The 19318-nt window shown below is 51.0% G+C and overlaps 1 protein-coding gene across 1 annotated transcript in view; it reads left to right on the top strand.

The window, feature by feature from the left end:
- Positions 1–19318, top strand: part of LOC143013945 (MAM domain-containing glycosylphosphatidylinositol anchor protein 2-like) — a 119611-nt gene that overhangs the window by 95800 nt on the left and 4493 nt on the right. Inside the window, exons 12-15 of the mRNA XM_076167676.1 lie at positions 5158–5335; positions 12681–12701; positions 14776–14931; positions 16208–16369. Of these exons, the coding sequence (XP_076023791.1) occupies positions 5158–5335; positions 12681–12701; positions 14776–14931; positions 16208–16369 (517 nt within the window). The remainder of the gene's footprint in view (positions 1–5157; positions 5336–12680; positions 12702–14775; positions 14932–16207; positions 16370–19318) is intronic.

Here is a 19318-nt window from a genome sequence, read left to right as displayed (position 1 = left end):
GGAGACTTTGTTAGAATCAGAAGATGAATTTTGAGAGGCGGTTGTAGACGATCACTGAGTCGCTCTGCTCAGAAGACACAGTTAGGTTGTGTGTGTGTGTGTGTGTGTGTGTGTGTGTGGCAGTAAAACGCAGACTCACAGCCTCTTTAGGCTCTGGAGTGAGGAGTGTTCACGCCTCCTTCAGGCGCTCCGTCTCACTGTGGGGCTTCTGAAGACCAGAATGAACTGCAGGAGTCCACAGAGAGAAGAAGAGAAGAAGGGAAGAGTTCACCTCCTCAACCAGACTGCAGAGATAATGGATGACATGCTGACACACACTCTCTATGGCAATAAATGATAGCTTCCCTCTCTCTCTCTGCCTCTCCCTCTGTGTGTCTCTCTCTCTCTGGCTCTCCCTCTCTCTTTCTCTCTCTCTGTCTCCCCCCCTCTCGCTCTCTCTCCCTCCCTCTCTATCTCTCTGCCTCTCCCCCCCTTTCTCTCTCTCTCCACCTCTACATATGGTCATACGATCTGAGCTGGGACTCTCTCAGATCTTTGGATCTTCCTGGTTCTCCCCTCTCCCTCTCTCTCTCTCTCTCTCTCTCTCTCTCTCTCCCTCTCCCTCTCTCTCGCTCAGTCTCAGCGAGCGCCTGGTGTTTTGTGATGAATAATATAATTCCGTGTTTGTTTCCCGCTGCACTCTGGAGGAAGTGGAGCTTGAGGAACAGAACACATTCTTCTCCAGTCTGTTTGTGTCCTACAGAGCTTTTCCCTGTCAGCTCCCTGAGTCGCTCTGTTTGGTAATAAAGGAAGCTGTGCTGCTCCAGAGCAGAGTCTCCCTCCAATGTCCGCTCTCTCCCTCCGCTCTACACCTTGTGCTGGACTGGACGCTCCCTCCCTCCCTCCCTCCCTCGCTCTGTAGATCAGGACTCACATTAACATTCCTCTCTGCTCTTCCTGGGTTTACTCAGAGGAGCAGTCTCAGTCTATCTCGTGTTTGGGAACATTCATTTCTTACCTTCTTGCTCTGGAATCTCCAGAGGATGGATGTGTGACCGTTGTTTCCTTCCTTCCTCCGTCTTCCTCTGTCTTTAATGAAAGAGAATATTTACAGTATTTACTTCACACTCACAGAGTTTATCTCTCTCTTCCTTCAGTGATTCTAATTTGCTTCTGTGTCGTTTCATTTCCTTGTTCCCCGACGAAGTGAGACGGAGGTTTGTTTATTTGTTTGGTTTAGGGAAAGGGAAGATGTCGGTGCTTTCTCTTACTGTAGAGATCCACGCCAACATGCAGAGGCCTCAGGGTCAAAGGTCATAGGTGAAGTTCATGGAACCCTTCCAGTCTCTGACCTGGTTCAGATCCCTTGTCGTCGTGTCGCTCTAATGGGAACGCTGCCCGTTTACATCTGAATTTGGTCGATGTGAAAGAAAACAAGCAGACTGTGTTTCAGTCGATGACAGATTTGAGATTTTAATTTGTTTTGGAGTGAAGACGGCAAGCAGAGAAGAAGAGAGAGAGAAGAAGAGAGAGAGCGAGCGAGCAAGTAGGAGGCGAGGCAGCTTTTGTAAATAAATGAATGCAGAAGCACCTCACAGAGCTGCAGTGAAGAGCGGCTCCTGCACGTGGACTCCTGCACGCCGCTCTATTTATAGAGCCGGCAGCACCTCGCTCCCCCGCGGCTCCCCGAGAATTATTATCATTTTCTCTCACTGCGTCTGAATTAATACGGCGAGCGGGTCGGCTTCACGCCTCTGTAATGGATTGCTTTGTGCTGTTGTCCGGCGCGGCTGAAAGGCAGAGAGGGGCGAGAATCACAAAACACACATCAGCTGCTGTCAGAGGTGCCACAGGAAGACAATATCTGCCCTGCTTACGCTCCCGGGCGCCGCGGCTGCTCGCACCGCCCCGGGCCCACACGGTGCCATCTCCACGCAGCTTCTCTCTCATCATCCGCCCCCTCTTCCTCTGCCGCCTCTCTCTCTCTCTCTCTCTCTCGCTCTCTCAATTGATCTGTCAAGTCAGAGTTTGCGGTCGGAGGCGAGCACATCAGTGGAAGTCATGCTAATTACACGCACGCAATCTACAGAAAGCACTCGTCTGCCGCCACCGCCGCCGCCGCCGCCACCCCCACCGCCACCGCCGCACCGGCACTTTGATGATTCCTGCCTTTCTGTTGGCTCCCGCTACGGCTTTGATCAGTCCCGCTGTTTTTAAAGTTGCCATAAAAACTCTGCGAACTGCTGCCTGCAATCAAATGAAATGAAATCAATATGGCGCCCTGCCTCTGTGCAGCATGAAAGGTAATGGGATGTAAACAGTTGCTTTAATTGAGCGCAGACGCGGGGATTCGCTGAGCATTAATGGAAATCAAAACAAAAGGTGCAAATCCCCTAAGCCAATAAAGACGAGGCAGGACTCGGCTCGTCTGACAGGTTCACCGTCTTTAACGCACGTCTGAGCGTCTCTCTGCTGCGGCGTGGAGAATATGGAGATCTGTGCCAGCGTCGGTTCGTTTAGAAGTTGAGGACGTGTTCTCCATCTGCCCCGACACACACACACACACACACACACACCATTTGACTTTATTTGGAGTGTAACTGCAGTGTAAAAACAATTTGGGGAATTTGCGGATGCTGGTTTTGTGGCCGATTACACAGACGTGCCGTCCCCAAACACGCCTAAATCTGCTGCAGCAAATTAGCATAGGACACACACACACACACACACACACACACATATTTCAGTCGTTTCTTTGTTCTCATAACACCAACCTGAGCTCCAAAGGGAACTACGTTGTTTAAGTCTGAAGGTCACGGGGTCAAGGGTCAGTGGGGCTGTGGGGCGTGGTAGTTTATTAACCCCTACAGGGCGATGCTGCTGTTGGATATGGACGCTTACCGCCGTGTGAAATCATTCATTCCACACAGTCCATTAATTTTAAATGAATTTCTGACTAATTACAAGCGTCTGCTGAGACAAATGGGTCCCGCCGCCGTTGCTATGTGGGCGCCTAGTGACCGTGCCGCCGCCAAGGTCGCCACCTTCAAGCGAGAAGGCGGAGCTGGTGTGTCGGGGCTGGAAAGGGACGGAGAGCAAAATGGCGAAAATCTCACAACCCGATGACGGCGAAGGAAAGGAAAGTCCTGGACCCCGGAGCTAGACCTGGATCTGGATCAGGATCAGAATTTCTGATGAGGACAAGTTTCCCCCCTATTGCAAACACATCGAGCTAATCTGATCAGCCGTGTCGGACACACACACACACACAGACACACACACACACAGGTGCGTTGGGTGTGGATGTGGTTGGAGGCGATCTGATGACCTTGGGGAGCGCCGGGGTCACAGCGGCGGATGTAAACACCTTCTGCTACTTCCTGCCCCGGGGCGAGCGCTTTGTTATTTATGTCCTTTGTCCCTGAGAGTAAGTGAAGGTTTGAGGGGAACGAGCGAGGCGGCGACAATTACACAACACAAACGCTTTATTTACCTGCAAATTAACGGTGACGACAACTGGAGCCTCGTAATTGAGGCTCATCCGGGCTCTAAGTAATGACTTAATTAGTACTCTCCTCTCACAGGCTGGATGCTGAGCCTGATTTACTGCTATCACACGTTTCCTCACTCTGTCTGTGCCACTAACGCACTTCCTGTCTCTCTCTCTCTGCCTTGGTCTCTCTCTGTCGCTCTCTCTCTCTTTCTCTCTCACTCTCTCTCTCTCTCACTCTCTCTCTCTTTCTCTCTCTCTCTCTCTCTCTCTCTCTACCTCAGTCTTCCCCTTTCTCCCTCTCTCTCTCTCTCTCTGCCTTACAGTAGTCTCTCTCTCTCTCTCTCTCTCTCTCTCTCTCTTTCTCTCTGTCTCTGGCTAAGCCTTTCTCTCTCTCTCTCCCTCCCTTAGTCTCTCCCTCTCTCTGCCTGAGTCTCCCCTTTTTTCTCCCTCCCTCCCTCGCTCACTCTCTCTCCCTTAGTCTCTCTCTCTCTGCCTAAGCCTCTCTCCCCCCCTCTCTCTCTCTGCCTTAGTGCCTCTCTCTCTCCCTCTTTCTCTCTCTCTGCCCTAGTCTCTCTCTCTCTCCATCCCTCTCTCTGCCTTAGTCCCTCTCTCTCTCCCTCTCTCTCCCTCTCTCTCTCTCTCTCCCCCCCTCTCTCTCTCCATACAGCCTGTAATTGTGATGCAGAAGTTGTTTCCCGCCGTCTCTTCCGTGTCTTTCCTCTCTTTAAGCAGATTCTGCAGGATAAAGCTCAGCTCCTCTTCTTCCTCCTCTCATGGCCCCGAGCGAAACGCAGCAACTTAAACCGCTGTTTTGTTACATTGATTTCCAAAACACGCGGCGGGAATGAAGCAATTCCGTGCGATGGCATTCGACAGCACGATGAAAGTCCCGTGCAAAGCGCTGAGTCGACGTCTTGACGGCGCTCGCACGGCGGCGGTGTAATGCAATGAAAGCCGGGCGGAGAGTGAATCAGGGATTTTATGTCGGTGAATATTTGAAGATGTTTGAATCCCTGTGCAGGTGAAGGTAAACGCGGCGGCTAACTAGCAGCTGCTGTCAGCACTTTACAAAGAGAACAGGCGTCTTCATCACGCAGCGTTTAGGTTTGCAGATCCTACAAATGTCTCCGGATGAGATGAAAGGCAGATGAAAGGAGAACAACCGTCAGTGATGGCGAGCGGAACAGAATGCCGATGTGCTGTGATCACACACCCGACGTCTCCATGCCGACGTGTCTACAAGAGGATTTAGGAGGGAATTTACTCAAACAAATCACTGCCAAGTACGCCACGATTCACCCGTAGTTCTGTGGCCTTACGCTGGAACTCCCTGAGTGAGTGAAGCATTAACCCATAAAGGCCCAGTGTGCGTAGGAGCCACAGCCTCAGTGCGGCTCCTTCATAAAGAACTTTGTGGCTTAAAAACGTCCACAAACTCCTAACAGGTTTGCTATGGGGCCCCTGGTGACCGAGGTCTCACTCTGCCATGACTTTAGAAGGTTGAATATGTTTGATATTTATGTGTTTATGTGTGTTTGTGATCTTTGAGGCCTGAGATTATGAGAAATTCAATGTTCAGAAGGTAAAAATCTGCAAAAAGACACCAAAACAACGGTGTGACGCATGAACTAATGGTGTTGTAGCTGTTGAGATGCTAACTGTGGTTCCTCCTGGTTCCTCCTCAGATGGGGCTGCAGCGCTGGTGGGAGCAGGAGATCCCCGTGGACGGATACATCAACAAAAGCGAGCTCATGACCCACAACCTGACCGAGCTCATCAAACCCGAGTCCTACGAGGTCCGTCTGACGCCCATCACGCGCTTCGGCGAGGGCGACCCCACCATCCGCATCGTCACCTACAGCGGTGAGTGCTGCCGTCTGAGTGTCAGGGGGAACAGAAAAGAGGAGAGTGAGAGTGAAAGCGAGCGCTGTTCTTTCTTTGTTTAACAATCTGGACCCATTTGTGACGTGATTGATCGCGGTGATCAGTCTTCTGCGGTTGAACAGGTGGAGGCTGTGAGTCTGCAGCTGTTAGCCTTCAGCTGATCGGATAGACCAGCTGACGGTCTGACACACTGAGGACGAGGCGTGGATCTCAAAGGTTCACGCTGAGGATGATGATGTGACGCATATGGTGTGAATGAGGAAGGACGGGAGAAAGTGAGGGAACTGAGGGAAATCATTTGTAGACTGCGTGGTTTAGATGAATGAAAGCTGATCAATTGACTCATCATCATCATCATCATCACCAATCATCATCATCATCATCATCATCTCTTCCTCTTGACCTTCACTGCTCCAGTCATGTCCGTCAGGCTCGGCACAGCTGTGAGTGGGAGGATATCATGACATCATAACATCACATGAGTCAGACGAGTCACCGGGCTGCTCGGCGACGAGTCACAGAGCTTTTAGTTTGTTTTCATAATAATAATAATAAAGCAACAACAACAACAACAATAGACCAGCAGAGGCAGAATCAGACACACACACACACACACACACACACCTGGTTCCTGGTTTGATTCCTGTTGAAGTGCTGTTGAGCAGGACACTGAACCCCTGACGTGCAGACCGGCCCCTGGCCTGGTGTGACCCGGCACCAGAGCTTTGAAACCTCTTTGGCTCAACATGGCCGCTCTGTGTCCGCTCTTATTAAAACAACAAATGTGCTCATAATAACTCTGTTGACGCCGGCGTGTTGATTCATTTGCTGCGTGTCTGTTGTGAATTAAGCAGCCACATATTTTATATCTGTTGATCTGGCAGAAGGACATCATTGCTTGTGATGGCGCGCCAGCTTGGTGAGGCCGCTGAGAATACATCCAAACACAGCACACACACACACACACACACACAATGAAACAGCAGCCGGATGGAGGTGAACTCATCCGTCTACAGGGAACGGCGAGCTGGCTGGGACGCAGCAAGATGCTTTTCCCGCCGCGTTCCCGGCTCCAGACGCGGCGCCCGACAGATGCACAGCTACTTGAAATGTGCATTTTTCAGATCCAAACTCTCCGACTGTTTGGCTGTGGATCCATGACTGCTGCACTTCCTCCTAGGCTGCGAGGCTGCGGCGGTGAATTATTCAGTTTTACCGCAGCTCATCATGGCTGAAGGGAAGAGAAAGGGAGAGAGAGGGCTTACAGGAAGACTCACACACACTCACACACACACACGCTCGCCTCTGCTGGTGCATCTGGAGCGTTTCGTTGATTTGAATCGGGGCTGCGTCAAACTGGAGCCGGCCGGCGCTGCGTTTAAGACAGCTGAGCGTAATTACAACAGAGGAGCGAGAAGGAGGCAGCAGAGTACGGCTGAAGGAAAGAGAGGGGGGGGGGGGGGGGGGGGGGGGGGGGGCACCGACGCTGACGTGTGAACCTTCTGCCCAACCAGAGGCCGGGCTAATTATCACTCTTGGTCGGCCCTGCTCTCCCACGCACGACACGGCGGCCTGCTGCAGGTCTGCGCTCAATCTGAGACACAGTGACTGACATGTGAAGCTCACAGCGGGTTCATCTCCATTATCGCCTCACCGACAAAGAGTGTGTGTGTCTGTGTGTGTGTGTGTGTGTGTGTGTGTGTGTGTGTGTGTGTGCTGCTGCTCTGTCTAAAATCTTTGGATCTCTTATATCTTGTAGTGATCAATCGTACTGATCAAAGCCTGCATGTAATCAATCATTCTCTCGGCTTATTTAAGAGCTGTTGACTGATCAGGTGTGTGTGTGCGGACACATGACAGTAGTTTGATGAGAGCTCAGTGACATTAGAGGCGGAGTATAAAGCATAACACGTCTTAATAACAGACATAAAGAGAATATACTCCTGACAGCTACAGAATCAGGAGGAGAGCAATATAAACTATAAATTAGGAAAGTAAAACTGGAATCAGAGCATAAACTCGTCACTGCGGTCACATTTAACAGCGACGCTCTCCACATTAAGCAGCCGTTTAATGCCAAAGAAGTGCGGAGTCAGGCTCCGCCCCCTCACATAACTCACCTGAGACGTCCTCAGGTGAGGACGAGCGCCGAGCGTCTCTAAACTCTGAGCGCGTCCCACTGCGTCTGTTTAGAAAACGTCTCCGAGCGCCGCTGTTATTGTGAGGAAGAGGAGGCGGCCTCTTCGTCTCCCCACAGCAGGCCCAGCAATCACGCCGTCTCACATAAAGCCTGACGGTTGCAGCTTTGCAGCGAGTTGGCAGGGAAACACAAAAGTAGTTATGCTGTCCCCAGCTGTGGGATGAAAGATGGCTGTGTCACTGAACTCCCCAAAAACGCTCCCTTCAATTCTGCTGCAGTGACAACATCAGCATCTGTTTGGTGTTCCTCATAACGCCACCGCCGGCGCCGCCGTCTCCCCGGCTTCCTGCGCCGCGGCGGAGGAGTTAACGGCGAGGCTTCCTGTCAGCGCAGAGCGGCACAGTAAACCTGTAAAAGTGCCGCTCGCTCTTCATACGCCTCCGACGCCACAATCCATCGCAAATGATTCCATTAGATGCAGCTGCAGCAGAGCGACGTGTTATCAGCCGGCTGCGGTTCACTCTGAGGCTCCTCGTCTTCTTCTTCTTCTTCTTTGTCAGGGAACACAATCAGTACATTTACACGCGTAGTTAGAACTTTGATTATACTGCAATTAAGGCAAAGGACTGATTTCTTTTCAAATGTTGGCGTAAAACCATCATATGATTGAAATCAGCATCAGTCAGAGTGTTTATCCTGAGGATCGGACCAAGTTTATGCAGCTGGGAATCAATCCAGGCCCGTTAAAGTCTTCATCCATATCCATCATGTCTGCTCAGCTCATCGATCTCTCAAAGCGTAATGATGTCCAGGTCATAGACGGACCCTTATGGATCCATGAAGACGAGTCAGAGCCTCTAAAGCTCCTCTGCAGTGAAGAAGAGACAGGAAGAGACAACAACATGGACCCATGAGCGTCCAATCAGAGAGGAGAGCAGCTCCAACATGCTGTCCTGTCACAGCACACACTCATAATCAGGCTGTTCAGTGTTTGACGTTCCTGTGTTTCTTTCATATTTACCTGTTAATTACGTTTCATCACACGTTGTGATCATCTCTGGCTTTTTATTGCATTTCCAGCCGTCGAGCTCTCGCCGTTCTTGTCACCGCTTCCCATTTACACCGCCGCAAAGCTCAGCCGTGCGTGAATCCAGCGAGACTCCGCTCACACACACGTGTCACGCGCCCACTGATGCAGGGACGCGTCTATGACACCAGCGTGTGTGTGTGTGTGTGTGTAGCCGTGTGGGTTTGTCTGTGTTTGCGTCTTTGACACCTTGTGTGATTGCACAAGCAGCGCGGAACGCCGGCATCCTCAGAGAGCGAGCGGCAATCTGAATGAAGGACACAGAGCTGCGATCACGCCGCTGTTATTGCTGTCAGGGAGACGTGAGAGGAAAAATTGCTGGATTACATTTGGCCACGCTGTGATTATTCTGACTTTCAGCTGCCGGGGGCGACGTCGGGGCCGCTCTCACGCCGTCATGGCAACCACCCAGACCCCCTAAACATGATGGATGGGAATCTTGGAGAGCGTGGATTTTAGGAGGTCACTTAGAAGAAGCCGGGCGCTCGGCTCTCGGGCTCTCGGGCTGCAGCCATCAGATTGTCTGGAAACACGGCGGCGGACCGGTGGGCAGGGAATTCTGCCAAGATGAAGTCAGTGTTTGTATCTGAAATGGCCTCTGTGGGCCACCGTCCTTTAGCGGTCAATGAGCTCATTTTGCCTCTCAATCAAAATCAGGCAATTTGGATGGAGGCACTCAAAGCGCCGAGCAGAAGTTTATGTCCTCAGGGTGGAGAGGAGAGAGGGAGCGAGGGAGGGAGCCAGGGAGCGAGGGAGGGAGCGAGGCGTCACGAGGTCACGCTCACCGGCTTCATGCAGATGAATCATCGTTTAATCATTTTGTTAAAACCACATTTGGCCGCTGGTCTTTGTTTGAGGCTTCTCAGCCGGAGAGGAAAGGTCGCCGCCGTATTCTAACCCATTCTGTGCTTTCATTAAGGGATTTAGCGCCGGGTGTCTAAGAGGCCTTTGGCTCCGACTGCATTCCTTCCTGTTTACTTAAAGGTATTTAAACACCAGGCTGTTAGACTCATGAAAGGAGCGTCGACCTGTCAGACGGGTGAACCTCATTGTGACAGAAGTATAGAAACACTTTGACTCGTCTGGAAACGCCCAGCGCTTCAGTCTGCGAGGTGACGGGTGAGATCTACAGAGCGGAGCAAACGTTATTGGAGGAAAAGTGTAGGAATAAGTGAAGATTCAGACGGGGGGGAGTTTCTTCTGGATTCCAGGGTGGAATAAACCTCGACAAGGCGATGAAGGATCGTCCTGCCCGCCCTCCTCGCCCTGTGCAGGGGTTTGTTACACCATAATCACGTTAGCGCTTACCGCGGTCGTCAGCGAATCGGCTTTTGGTGCTTTGTCACCACCTGCTGGTGAGGAGGAGGAAGGCAACCGACGCCTGAAGAAGAACTTCAGAGACGGTTGTTGTCTTAGTTATGGAGAGAGAGAGGTGTGTGTGTGTGTGTGTGTGTGTGTGTGTGTGTGAAGCAGCCTGTGGGCCTGCTCTGTGCTCAGCTTGATTTCCTCCCTGTGTGTGTGTGTGAGGGGGGGGGCAGACACACTCATCTGGACTGAGGCACAATGAGTCAGTGCAGGAGAGCTGCAGGTGAAGAAACATCACAACGCATTTTCATAACCTGAGCACAAAGAAGAGGAGGGAGGAAGAAGGGAGACGGCAAGAGGGGACAGCAGGAAGTGTGTGTGTGTGTCTGTGTGGGTGGGGGAGTTTAGTCAGAGAACTCAGCATGGGCTCTACAGGCCCGGGGCCAGGAGACGTCATTTAAAGCCTCCTCCTCTTCCTCCTCTTCCTCCTCCTCCTCTGCAGAAGCTTTCATTGCTTCTTGCTGTCCAGGTTTCCATTGAACGTCGGGTTTTCACCATTTTTGCCATCACCGACATTAAAGAGGCTTTGATGCGACGCCATGCACAGCATCTCTCTCTCTCTCCCTCTCTCTCCCTCCCTCTCTCTCTCTCTCCCTCTCTCTCTCTCTCTCCCTCTCTGTCCCTCCCTCTCTCTCTCTCTCTTTCTATCTCTCTCTCTCTCCCTCCCTCCCTCCCTCCCCCCCCCCCCCCCCCTCTCTCTATGTTCTCCATACTCTAAATGAGTCAGACCTCCCTTCTCCGTCCCCACGCTGCAGTAAACAGAGATCACTACGTCCTGAAGGAGTCGGAGCGTTTCCAAACGTTCCCCTCAATACTTCCCGGGGCCTGGGTACATGTTTTCCATTGTCGGAATGATTTGTTATTACTTGCTTTAATTGGGTGGATTAAAATCAATCCCCCTCCACCAACGGGCGAGGTTTCATAAATCACAGGGCAACGTGGCTTTGTGGTAAACTTGATGCATGGCGTCTATTCAGCCCTTCAGGAATCGATCATGAAAATGCCCATGCATCTTCTTGACAGGTTAAATGGTATTTACTCTGCAAAAAGTGAAGTGCCAGCTAACGGGCTCCCATCGCCACGCGCCGCCATACCCTTGACCTTTCTGTGTTCGCGGCGGCCGTAGACTCTTAAATTATCAATGAGGGAAGCATTGAGCCGGCGTCGGGTGGGCGGAATGCAGAATCAGCTCCCCGACTTTAAATGGACTCAACTCACCGGCGCTCCAGGGAGAAATTTACTTCCTTTAACGCTGGAATGGGTTGAGGTTGAGACAAAGAGGCAAAGAGGCAAAGCTCTGATTGAGGAGCAGCCAGCAAACAGAGGTTTGGGTCCTTCAGAAGCTTCTTCGGACGCTAGGTCCCTGACGTCGTTTTTGAGCTCTGTAGCGTTTCTGGTGATATTTGGGCTTTGAACCATGAACCAGAAACACTCAAACCCTCATTGAGACGTTTAGTTACAAATCAGAAAGTTGTCTCATTTGACCTTTGACCCTGACCCTGTATCTCTTCCTGGATCTCCACCCGCTCTCTGTCCCTCTCTGACCCGGTTTGGACGTGACTCTAAAGCCGCAGCGTTTCAGTGTTGGAGGTCACCTTGGAGCGGAGCATCGGTGATGTCACTAAACGATGAGCAGATGCACTATAAGCTTATTAATGTGCTCAGGCTGGACCTGCTAATCCCTCCGTCTTTAACATTTAATAACAGAGCGCCGTGTGTGTGTGTGTGTGTGTGTGTGGGCTGGGTGCTGCCTGTGATGCTGTAAGTTGATTATGTGTGTGTGAGCATTAGAGATGGAGCGAGGCGGCGTTGGCTCCTCGGCTCGCTCGCTCTCGTATGCTTGCATCGTATTTTAATATCGCCGAACAATATTTCCAAACCTCCCACGAGCCTCTTTCATTTTATTCTGTGATATTAAAACACAGTGGAGCAAAATGTCCGAGCGCCGCAGCAGCACTTTATACTCGTGCTTTTATTAGCGCTGCACCTAAACAATCTGTAACGGCGGGACGGGAGGTTAAGTGTTATTACTTTGTTGTGCTTGATGCTGAGGGAAGAAGCACTCAGCCGCCTGTGAGACAGAGGAGTGGGCAGAGATGCACAGGGGGGTTTGATCTGCTGGACCCCTGTGAGAGCCACAGGGTCACACAGTGGAGTTACACACATGTGTTTATGTGTTTACACACCAGGAGGATCAGGATCAGTCTTCACTGCACTTTGACACATAATCACCTGTAACATCTTGTGTTCTATAGATTCTGTGACTCTGTAAAGATGAAGAAGTGAAGCTCCTCCTCTCTGTCAGACTTGATGAAGCAAATTGTAATCTTCTACTTCATTCCTGGTTTTGTGTGAATTTCTGTGCATATTTGTGAGTTGAGGCTCTTGTTGAACGCAGCAAAGCCTCCTCTTCCTCCTCTTCCTCCTCTTTCTCCTCTGGCGCTCTTGTTTTACCAACTTAGCCCTAAAATATCTTTACATAGCAACCTGCAGAATTAAGTATTAATCTACAGCAGATTAAACTGAATAAAAGTGAATACAGCCACTGGATAAAGAGAGAGAGAGAAGTCCAAAGTGATGCAATGCAGTGCAGAGCTTACTTCAGTACTGAGCTCCTCTGGCTCTCTGGGTCAGATGGAGAACAGGTCTTGAGCGTTGGAGCCCCCGGTGCTTTAAGGAGTGTTTGTTTATGTGATGCACTAACGACTGTCCCTGGCCTTTCTGTCTTTCAGCTCCCATCAACCCTCACCTGAGTAAGTACCTGCTCCTGACTCAGCCCCGTCTGGGAGAACTTCACTCCTTCCACATGTCACACTGCAGAGCCTGAGTGTGAGGCCATGTGACATGTTGAGAGGCTGACATCTCTGCTGAGCTTCATGCATGTGGATCTAGAGCCCGACCCTACTGTCTCAAACCTCCACCAAGGCAGAACAAGCTCATTCATCGCTCTGTGGATTTGTGTCGGGCTCAGGTTCTGATCCCAGGACCTTCTGACTGAACATGATGATATAGAGCTGCTGGTTGATGGATGTATGGGTCGGCTCTATGTGCATGCTCTGTGCTCTGTGTGTGGTATGCGTGTGTTTGTGTCGTATACGTTCATACTTAAGCCTGGAGGGAGAATCAGGACTCCATCTGCATGTTCGTCATGTTTCTCCTTCTGCTGAACTCATTCTGCCAGTCAGCATCACATAGAATACATCGGTTTCTAAGCAGACATGCAGAGATGAATCTGGATCAATCACACTTTCATATCCCTGTGACAGACAGCGCCACTCACTGGACAGTCTGGGTCATGGTCCATATTTTTATGAACCTGGAAGTCCCCTGACTTTCCTTTAAAGGTCATTGATATTTATAAGCACTTATATTTAAGACCCGTCCAAAAATTAGTTTGGATCAATCACTCGTGTTGAGTCCCGTTTCTGATACATTTGCACGTTTTATTGGAGGAACTTTCCACATCTGCTCGCCTTCCTCACCTTCCTCAGCTGTTGTGTTCTGCTGTTTGTTTATGAGTTCAGTCACAAACACACTCAGCTTCCTAATCACCCACATCATTATCATAATCCCTGAAGGGGCCGATGCTACCTGCACACCTCATCTGAGCCGGCCCGCCTTCCATCCTCTTCCCCCTCCTCTTCCTCTTCCTCCTTCTCCTCCTTTTCGTCCTCCTCTTCCTCTTCCTCCGGACACATCAGACAAAAATGCGTAGTTGTTGCGTAGCTGACAGTGGATGGAGGTGTACGTGTCTGTGAGTGTGTGTGTGTGTGTGTGTGTGTGTGTGTCACGCCATGGGCTTGACCTCCATTTAAATCTACATACCTGAGGAGAATGAGAAGTCAGGAGTGGTTGCGACCCAGACCGTCCACTCTCTCTCTCTCTCTCTCTCTCTCGCTCTCTCTCTCTCTCTCTCTCTCTCTCTCTCTCTCTCTCTCTTCCCCCCAGCATTGTTGCCCTCTACCATCCCTCTGTCCACCCACACACACCCACACACACACACACTCTCTCTGCGTGTTACCTCCATCACCTGCTCCTCTCAAGGTCGCCACTCCAAACTGCTCCCAGCTACGTTTTAATAAATCAATGAATATTTATCAGGACGCCCGCCCGCATCCTGAATGTGAATGCGTCTCTTCACGTCTCTCTTCCTGGGCGTGGCTCCGCGGCGCCGCGTGATCTCCTCAGGCCGCTCCGCTTTGTTTGTAAGCAGGATTAAATGAGGGCTGTGACACTTCTACACCTTCATTTAACCCTCACACACTCCCTGACGTCACTCACCTCCACCTGACCCCTCGGCCCCGCCCACAGGGGAAACATGCGGGCCCCCCCGGTAACAGTGGGGAACCAAAACATGTATTATTAAGGAGAAACATGCTTTAGAGTTTCTGAGCCTTATATCACAACAACACATTCGGTTTAGCTTCATTTTATTTATGGATTCTGTGCGTGACTGTGTGTGTGTGTGTGTGTGTGTGTGTGTGTGTTCCAGCCATTATTGAACACGTCTATCACAGGCTGTCATGTTGTAGCCTCTAATAGCCACTTTTAATGCACACACACGGATGCCTGCACACACACACTCACACACACACACACACACACACACACGCACACACACACACGCGCACACACACACACACACACACTCTCACTAAGTGTTCTGAGAGTACAGCATTTCCTCTGAACAGAACCAAACTGCATTTTATTACCGGAGACATTCCAAACACACTCACACACCTTCACGCTGGGCGGCGAGCGAGCGGTCACCTTGGTAACGCTGTGGCTCTGCTCCGGCTCTGCTCTGTCTCTGCTCCGGCTCACCAGGAGAGTTCCACTGCAGCTTTGAGGAGGAGCCCATCTGCATGTTCACGCAGGACAAGAACGACGACTTCGATTGGACGCGGCACAGCGCTGCCACCCGGGACACCAAGTACACGCCCAACACCGGGCCCAGCGGCGACCGCAGCGGCTCCAAGCAGGGTGAGTGACAACATCCGAGCTGGCTGAACGGATCTTTACCTCGGCCTTCGTATCTATGTCTGTGTGTGGAATGTTGAGGTAGATGTTGAGGCCTACGGGATCATATTTTTAAAGCTGATTCTTCTTCTAAGTCTTTTTTTTGGTCGTATACAACCATTCAGATTCCCATAAGGGGTTAAAGTAGTAGAACACCTGATGTCAGCTGTTCTCCCTGTGTCTCAAATTGCCTCAGGCTTAAGCTCACAACAAGCAGCCTTGAACATTTGTTTTCTCGGTTATCCACTGAATGGCTCTTTTTGCCGTTTCCATGGTAACCCAACCCGTAGACGCGTGCGAGCGTTTAGTATTCAGTATGTCGGTTGTATGTGCAGGTATTCAATATTCAAGAACTTAATGAATAAAGAATTAAGAGAATTGGATTTGCAGGATTTGTTGCACCTTGGGAAGCGTCGGGATTCCTCCGCTGGAAGATCTGCAGGAGGACTTAAGTGCCTATTATGGGATTCTGGCAGCGGCAGCAGCTGAAGCAGTAAATAATGCAGCAGCTTTAATCACCTAATGGTTTCAAAATGTCCAGATTTTCATTACCAGCCCCCGTTCCTCTTTGCGATGATTATCTGCTCTGAGCTCCGGCTCCGGCTGAGGGACACGTTCTGTTTGATTTTGGCTGCATTGGCTTCCGATTGCGTCGCTCAGGCACGAGCCGAGCTGTTTGATTCCACGCCGTCCACCAGTGTCCGGGATGTGTGTGTGTGTGGGGGGGGGGTGTGTGACCTATTGTCTAATCTGGATCCTCCCCTCCTCCCCCCCTCCCTCCCCCCCTCCAGCCGTGGCCATTAGTAAACCAATTGTCCTTCGCAGAAATCGTTCCTCGTTATCGGAGAAAGGGAAGTGCACATTTCCATCCCACTTGGCTGGAAGCAGCTGAGCGTGAACAAAGCTGTGGTGGCTTCTTCTTCTTCTTCTTCTTCTTCTTCTTCTTCTGTGTTTACGCTGACAGATAATGTGTGTCTGACTCACGGCCTAATAATAGCAGCAGGCTGAACGCTGCCTGACAGGAGATCACAGCAGCTTCATAAGGTCCCACACTACCTGTGTACGAGTGGAACAGAATGATGTCATCACCAAGAACCGACCGTTAATTACATCCTGTACGTGTCGGTGCTAACAGGAAGTGACGGGTGATCTTTAGCGTGGAGTCTGTAGTCTGTAGCGTCCCGTCACCCGTCTAATGTGTATGTGTGTGTGTGTGTGTGTGTGTGTCCATTGACTCCAGGTTTCTACATGTACATTGAGACGTCCAGACCAAGGAAAGAAGGAGACCAGGCGCGGCTGGTGAGTCCGTTTTTCAACGTGGCGCCCAAGAATACGTACGGCATCAACAACCCTCCGGCCTACTGCCTGGGCTTCTTCTACCACATGTATGGGAAGCACATAGGTAAGATCCCTCACTCATGTGCCTGTAGACACACTGTAGGGAGTATGAAGTGTGTGTGTGTGTGTGTGTGTGTGTGTGGGAGGAATGGACCTTGGACCAGAGCCAGACTTGATCTACTCTGGTCCATGTTTCCATTTGGTGTTCCCAGTGTGTGGCGTCTCTCCCAGATAAGCAGCAGCAGCAGCAGAGTTCCGTCTCGTTCCCCTGATTGTGGCGTGCACGGCGCCGCGTTGATGGGCGGGGTTACACGCTTCTTATGATGTAATGTTTCAATCCAGGCTGTTTCATTGCGTAACATACCTCTTCAAAGTTGCACAGAGGGACAAATCCAGCCTGTTTACCTCCACTGCTCCTCTGTGAATGCAGCTAACAGCCATGTGGAGCCGCTGGAGCCATTTTAACTTTGGTCTGTGAAGAGGCTCTCTGTGGCTAATGCCTGACTCTTAGCCTTCCCTCACAAGGGACCCAATCAGCCCAGCACAAACACTCTGAGTGCATGCTCTCTGTGTGTGTGTGTGTGTGTGTGTGTGTGTGTGTGGGTGGGTGGGAGTGGTGAGATTGGATCTCACAGAAACAGGAGGGTTGTGGTTCCATCTCCATCTCAGCTTCTACCTTCATCATTAACTTTCTTTCCAGATCTATGCAGCCACCGGGGGGATGGAGGGGGGACGGGCGATGAAGGGGGGGGACGCGTGGTGAAGTCGTCTGCGAGGGGCTGGGCATCGGTTCGGGCATCAGCAGCTCAGTTTTCCCAGCGCTAGTTAAAGCTAATGTATGATTATTACGTGTGAAACTCTCATAAAGGAGAGGAAATGTTGCGTAAAAGCTCAGCGGCGCCGCCTGCTTAACCTCGTCCAGCAAGTCCGTCCATTTGAGCGACCCGACGCTGTGTTAAACTGCAATCAAGTCCAAACACAGCAAATCATCTCTGCAGCTCCTCACAGCCTCAGGACTCAGCCCAGACTCGTCTCTGCCTCAGGTTCCCTCCATGTTCTGGCATCCAAAGATCAAACAGGAGACGAGAACGCAGGCAAGCAGCTGAGACGACTTCCCTACACAAAGTGTCGGGAATTCTCCTGGTGCCAAAGCAGGATTTGGAGGAGGAACACACACTCCAGTAAAGAAAGGTGTTTGTTTGTGTTGGAAACAGGAACATGGAGCCAAACTACCTTCAGTGGTGTTTGAGCTAAACGTAGAGATGTTGTGGTGTAAAGAGCAGCACAGCTCCTCTCAGCTGAGGCGTGTTGTGCAGGATGAAGCCCCCCAGCTGGCCGTCTGCAGGTTCCTGTTTGGCCGCTTCACCGCCCAGACGTAATGGAAACACGCGGCATCACCGTGGAGACAAACGACTTCAACTGAACACAGACTTAACAAATTGGACTTTGCCGAGCTGAGACGTCGGCCAGCAAATGTTCAGCCTTCCTCGACAGAGAGGCGGAGGTGGAGGCGTCCAGGTGGAGAGGCAGAGGCAAACATCTGGAGGGGCGGAGGAGAGTGGGGGTCAGGGTGGAGGAGTCGGAGGGCGACTCAGCAGGGAGAGCGAGCTCCTCCGGCTCCCTGCCGAGGTTGAGTAGGCCGTGACATTTCCAATTTGCTCCAATTGATCGGCAGCCAGACCCTCTCTCCTCCCCCCACCTTCCCCCCCCCTCCCCCTTAGCCCAGGCAGGATGAAGGGCTAAATGTCAAGGACTTGAAACCCAGAACAGATCCTCACAGAACAGAACAGGCCTGCTTTACCACTCTGCCTCTCCTGGAGTCACAGAGTTCAGGCTCAGCTCAGACTGCAGCCATGGGACTATAAGCTCTTTATCTATGAGGTAATTAGACTGATTCATCTCTGTCAATCACATCTTTACATCCAGCAACAAGGTTACAGTGTGTGTGTGTGTGTGTGTGTGTGTGTGTGTGTGTGTCTGTTACACAGTAAGATGGGTCACATTTGGACATTTGGCCCATTGATTGTAGGAATAAAAGATTTGTTTTATTCTGCACTTTAACTTCTAAACCGTTTGAAATCGGAGAATCACGTTCAGAAAAACAGTCGAATATCGCAACAAAGTCTTTGCGACGGCTTGAGGTGGATTCTGTGGCGTCATGTGGGACGTGAGATCTGATTGGCCGGCCACAGGAGGAGATCATCTTGAATGTGATCAGAGTAAAAGAAGTAACAGCTGAACTTGACAGAAAGCAGCAGCTAGAGTTTCATCACTTGAGGCTCTAATGAGTCTCTGAGCTGCTCCGTGTTTCCTTGTCATCCCGCCGCAGCAGGAGGAGGAGGGAAGCCAACCTCAGTCGTTAACGTGCTTTAATGGAAACGCTGACATTTCACAAGTGCAGCGTGTTGACTTGTTTGTGTGTGTGTGTGTGTAACCGGCAGAGACGCCGCCATGAAACAAAAGCAATTATTTTCCTGGATTCATCTCATTCAGACAAATGTGATGTTAAAGGCCAAACTACAGATCGAGTCCAGGCCAACAAGTCAAACACTGGAGTGCACACACACACACACACACACACACACACACACACACACACACACACACACACACACACATCTGAAGTCCTCATTCAGTCACACAGCCTGATGATCTTCTGTTATTAAAGTGAGTTGAGATGAGTTTGAGTCTTTGGACGATGTGGAACTTGTTTCCTGTTTGAGTGACAGGATGAGGATTTGGCTCAGACTTTGGCGTTCTCTCTCCTCGCCTACACGCCCATGAGAGCAGCTGCACGGCCTCGGAGAGCCTGAGACAGCAGGGGACACCTGAGACGAGGACACGCCTCATTACTCAGGCGCACAAACACACGCCTCCCGTTTGGTTACAGGATTAAGTGGAGTAAGAAGTTCCAATCCTGACCTCCTGAGGAGCAGAGGAGGCGTCGGCTCCTCCAGCCGCATTCAGACTTCTGAGATAACTGAGCTGCCTTCAGGTCCAGATGTTCTTCTGG

This window comes from Genypterus blacodes, unplaced genomic scaffold, assembly GCF_046128005.1.
Source record: "Genypterus blacodes isolate CSIRO-AG114 ecotype Tasmania unplaced genomic scaffold, CSIRO-AGI_Gbla_v1 ptg000169l_1, whole genome shotgun sequence".
Lineage (NCBI taxonomy): Eukaryota > Metazoa > Chordata > Actinopteri > Ophidiiformes > Ophidiidae > Genypterus > Genypterus blacodes.
Note: the sequence above shows the minus strand (reverse complement) of the source record. Positions and strands in the feature narration are given on the sequence as shown.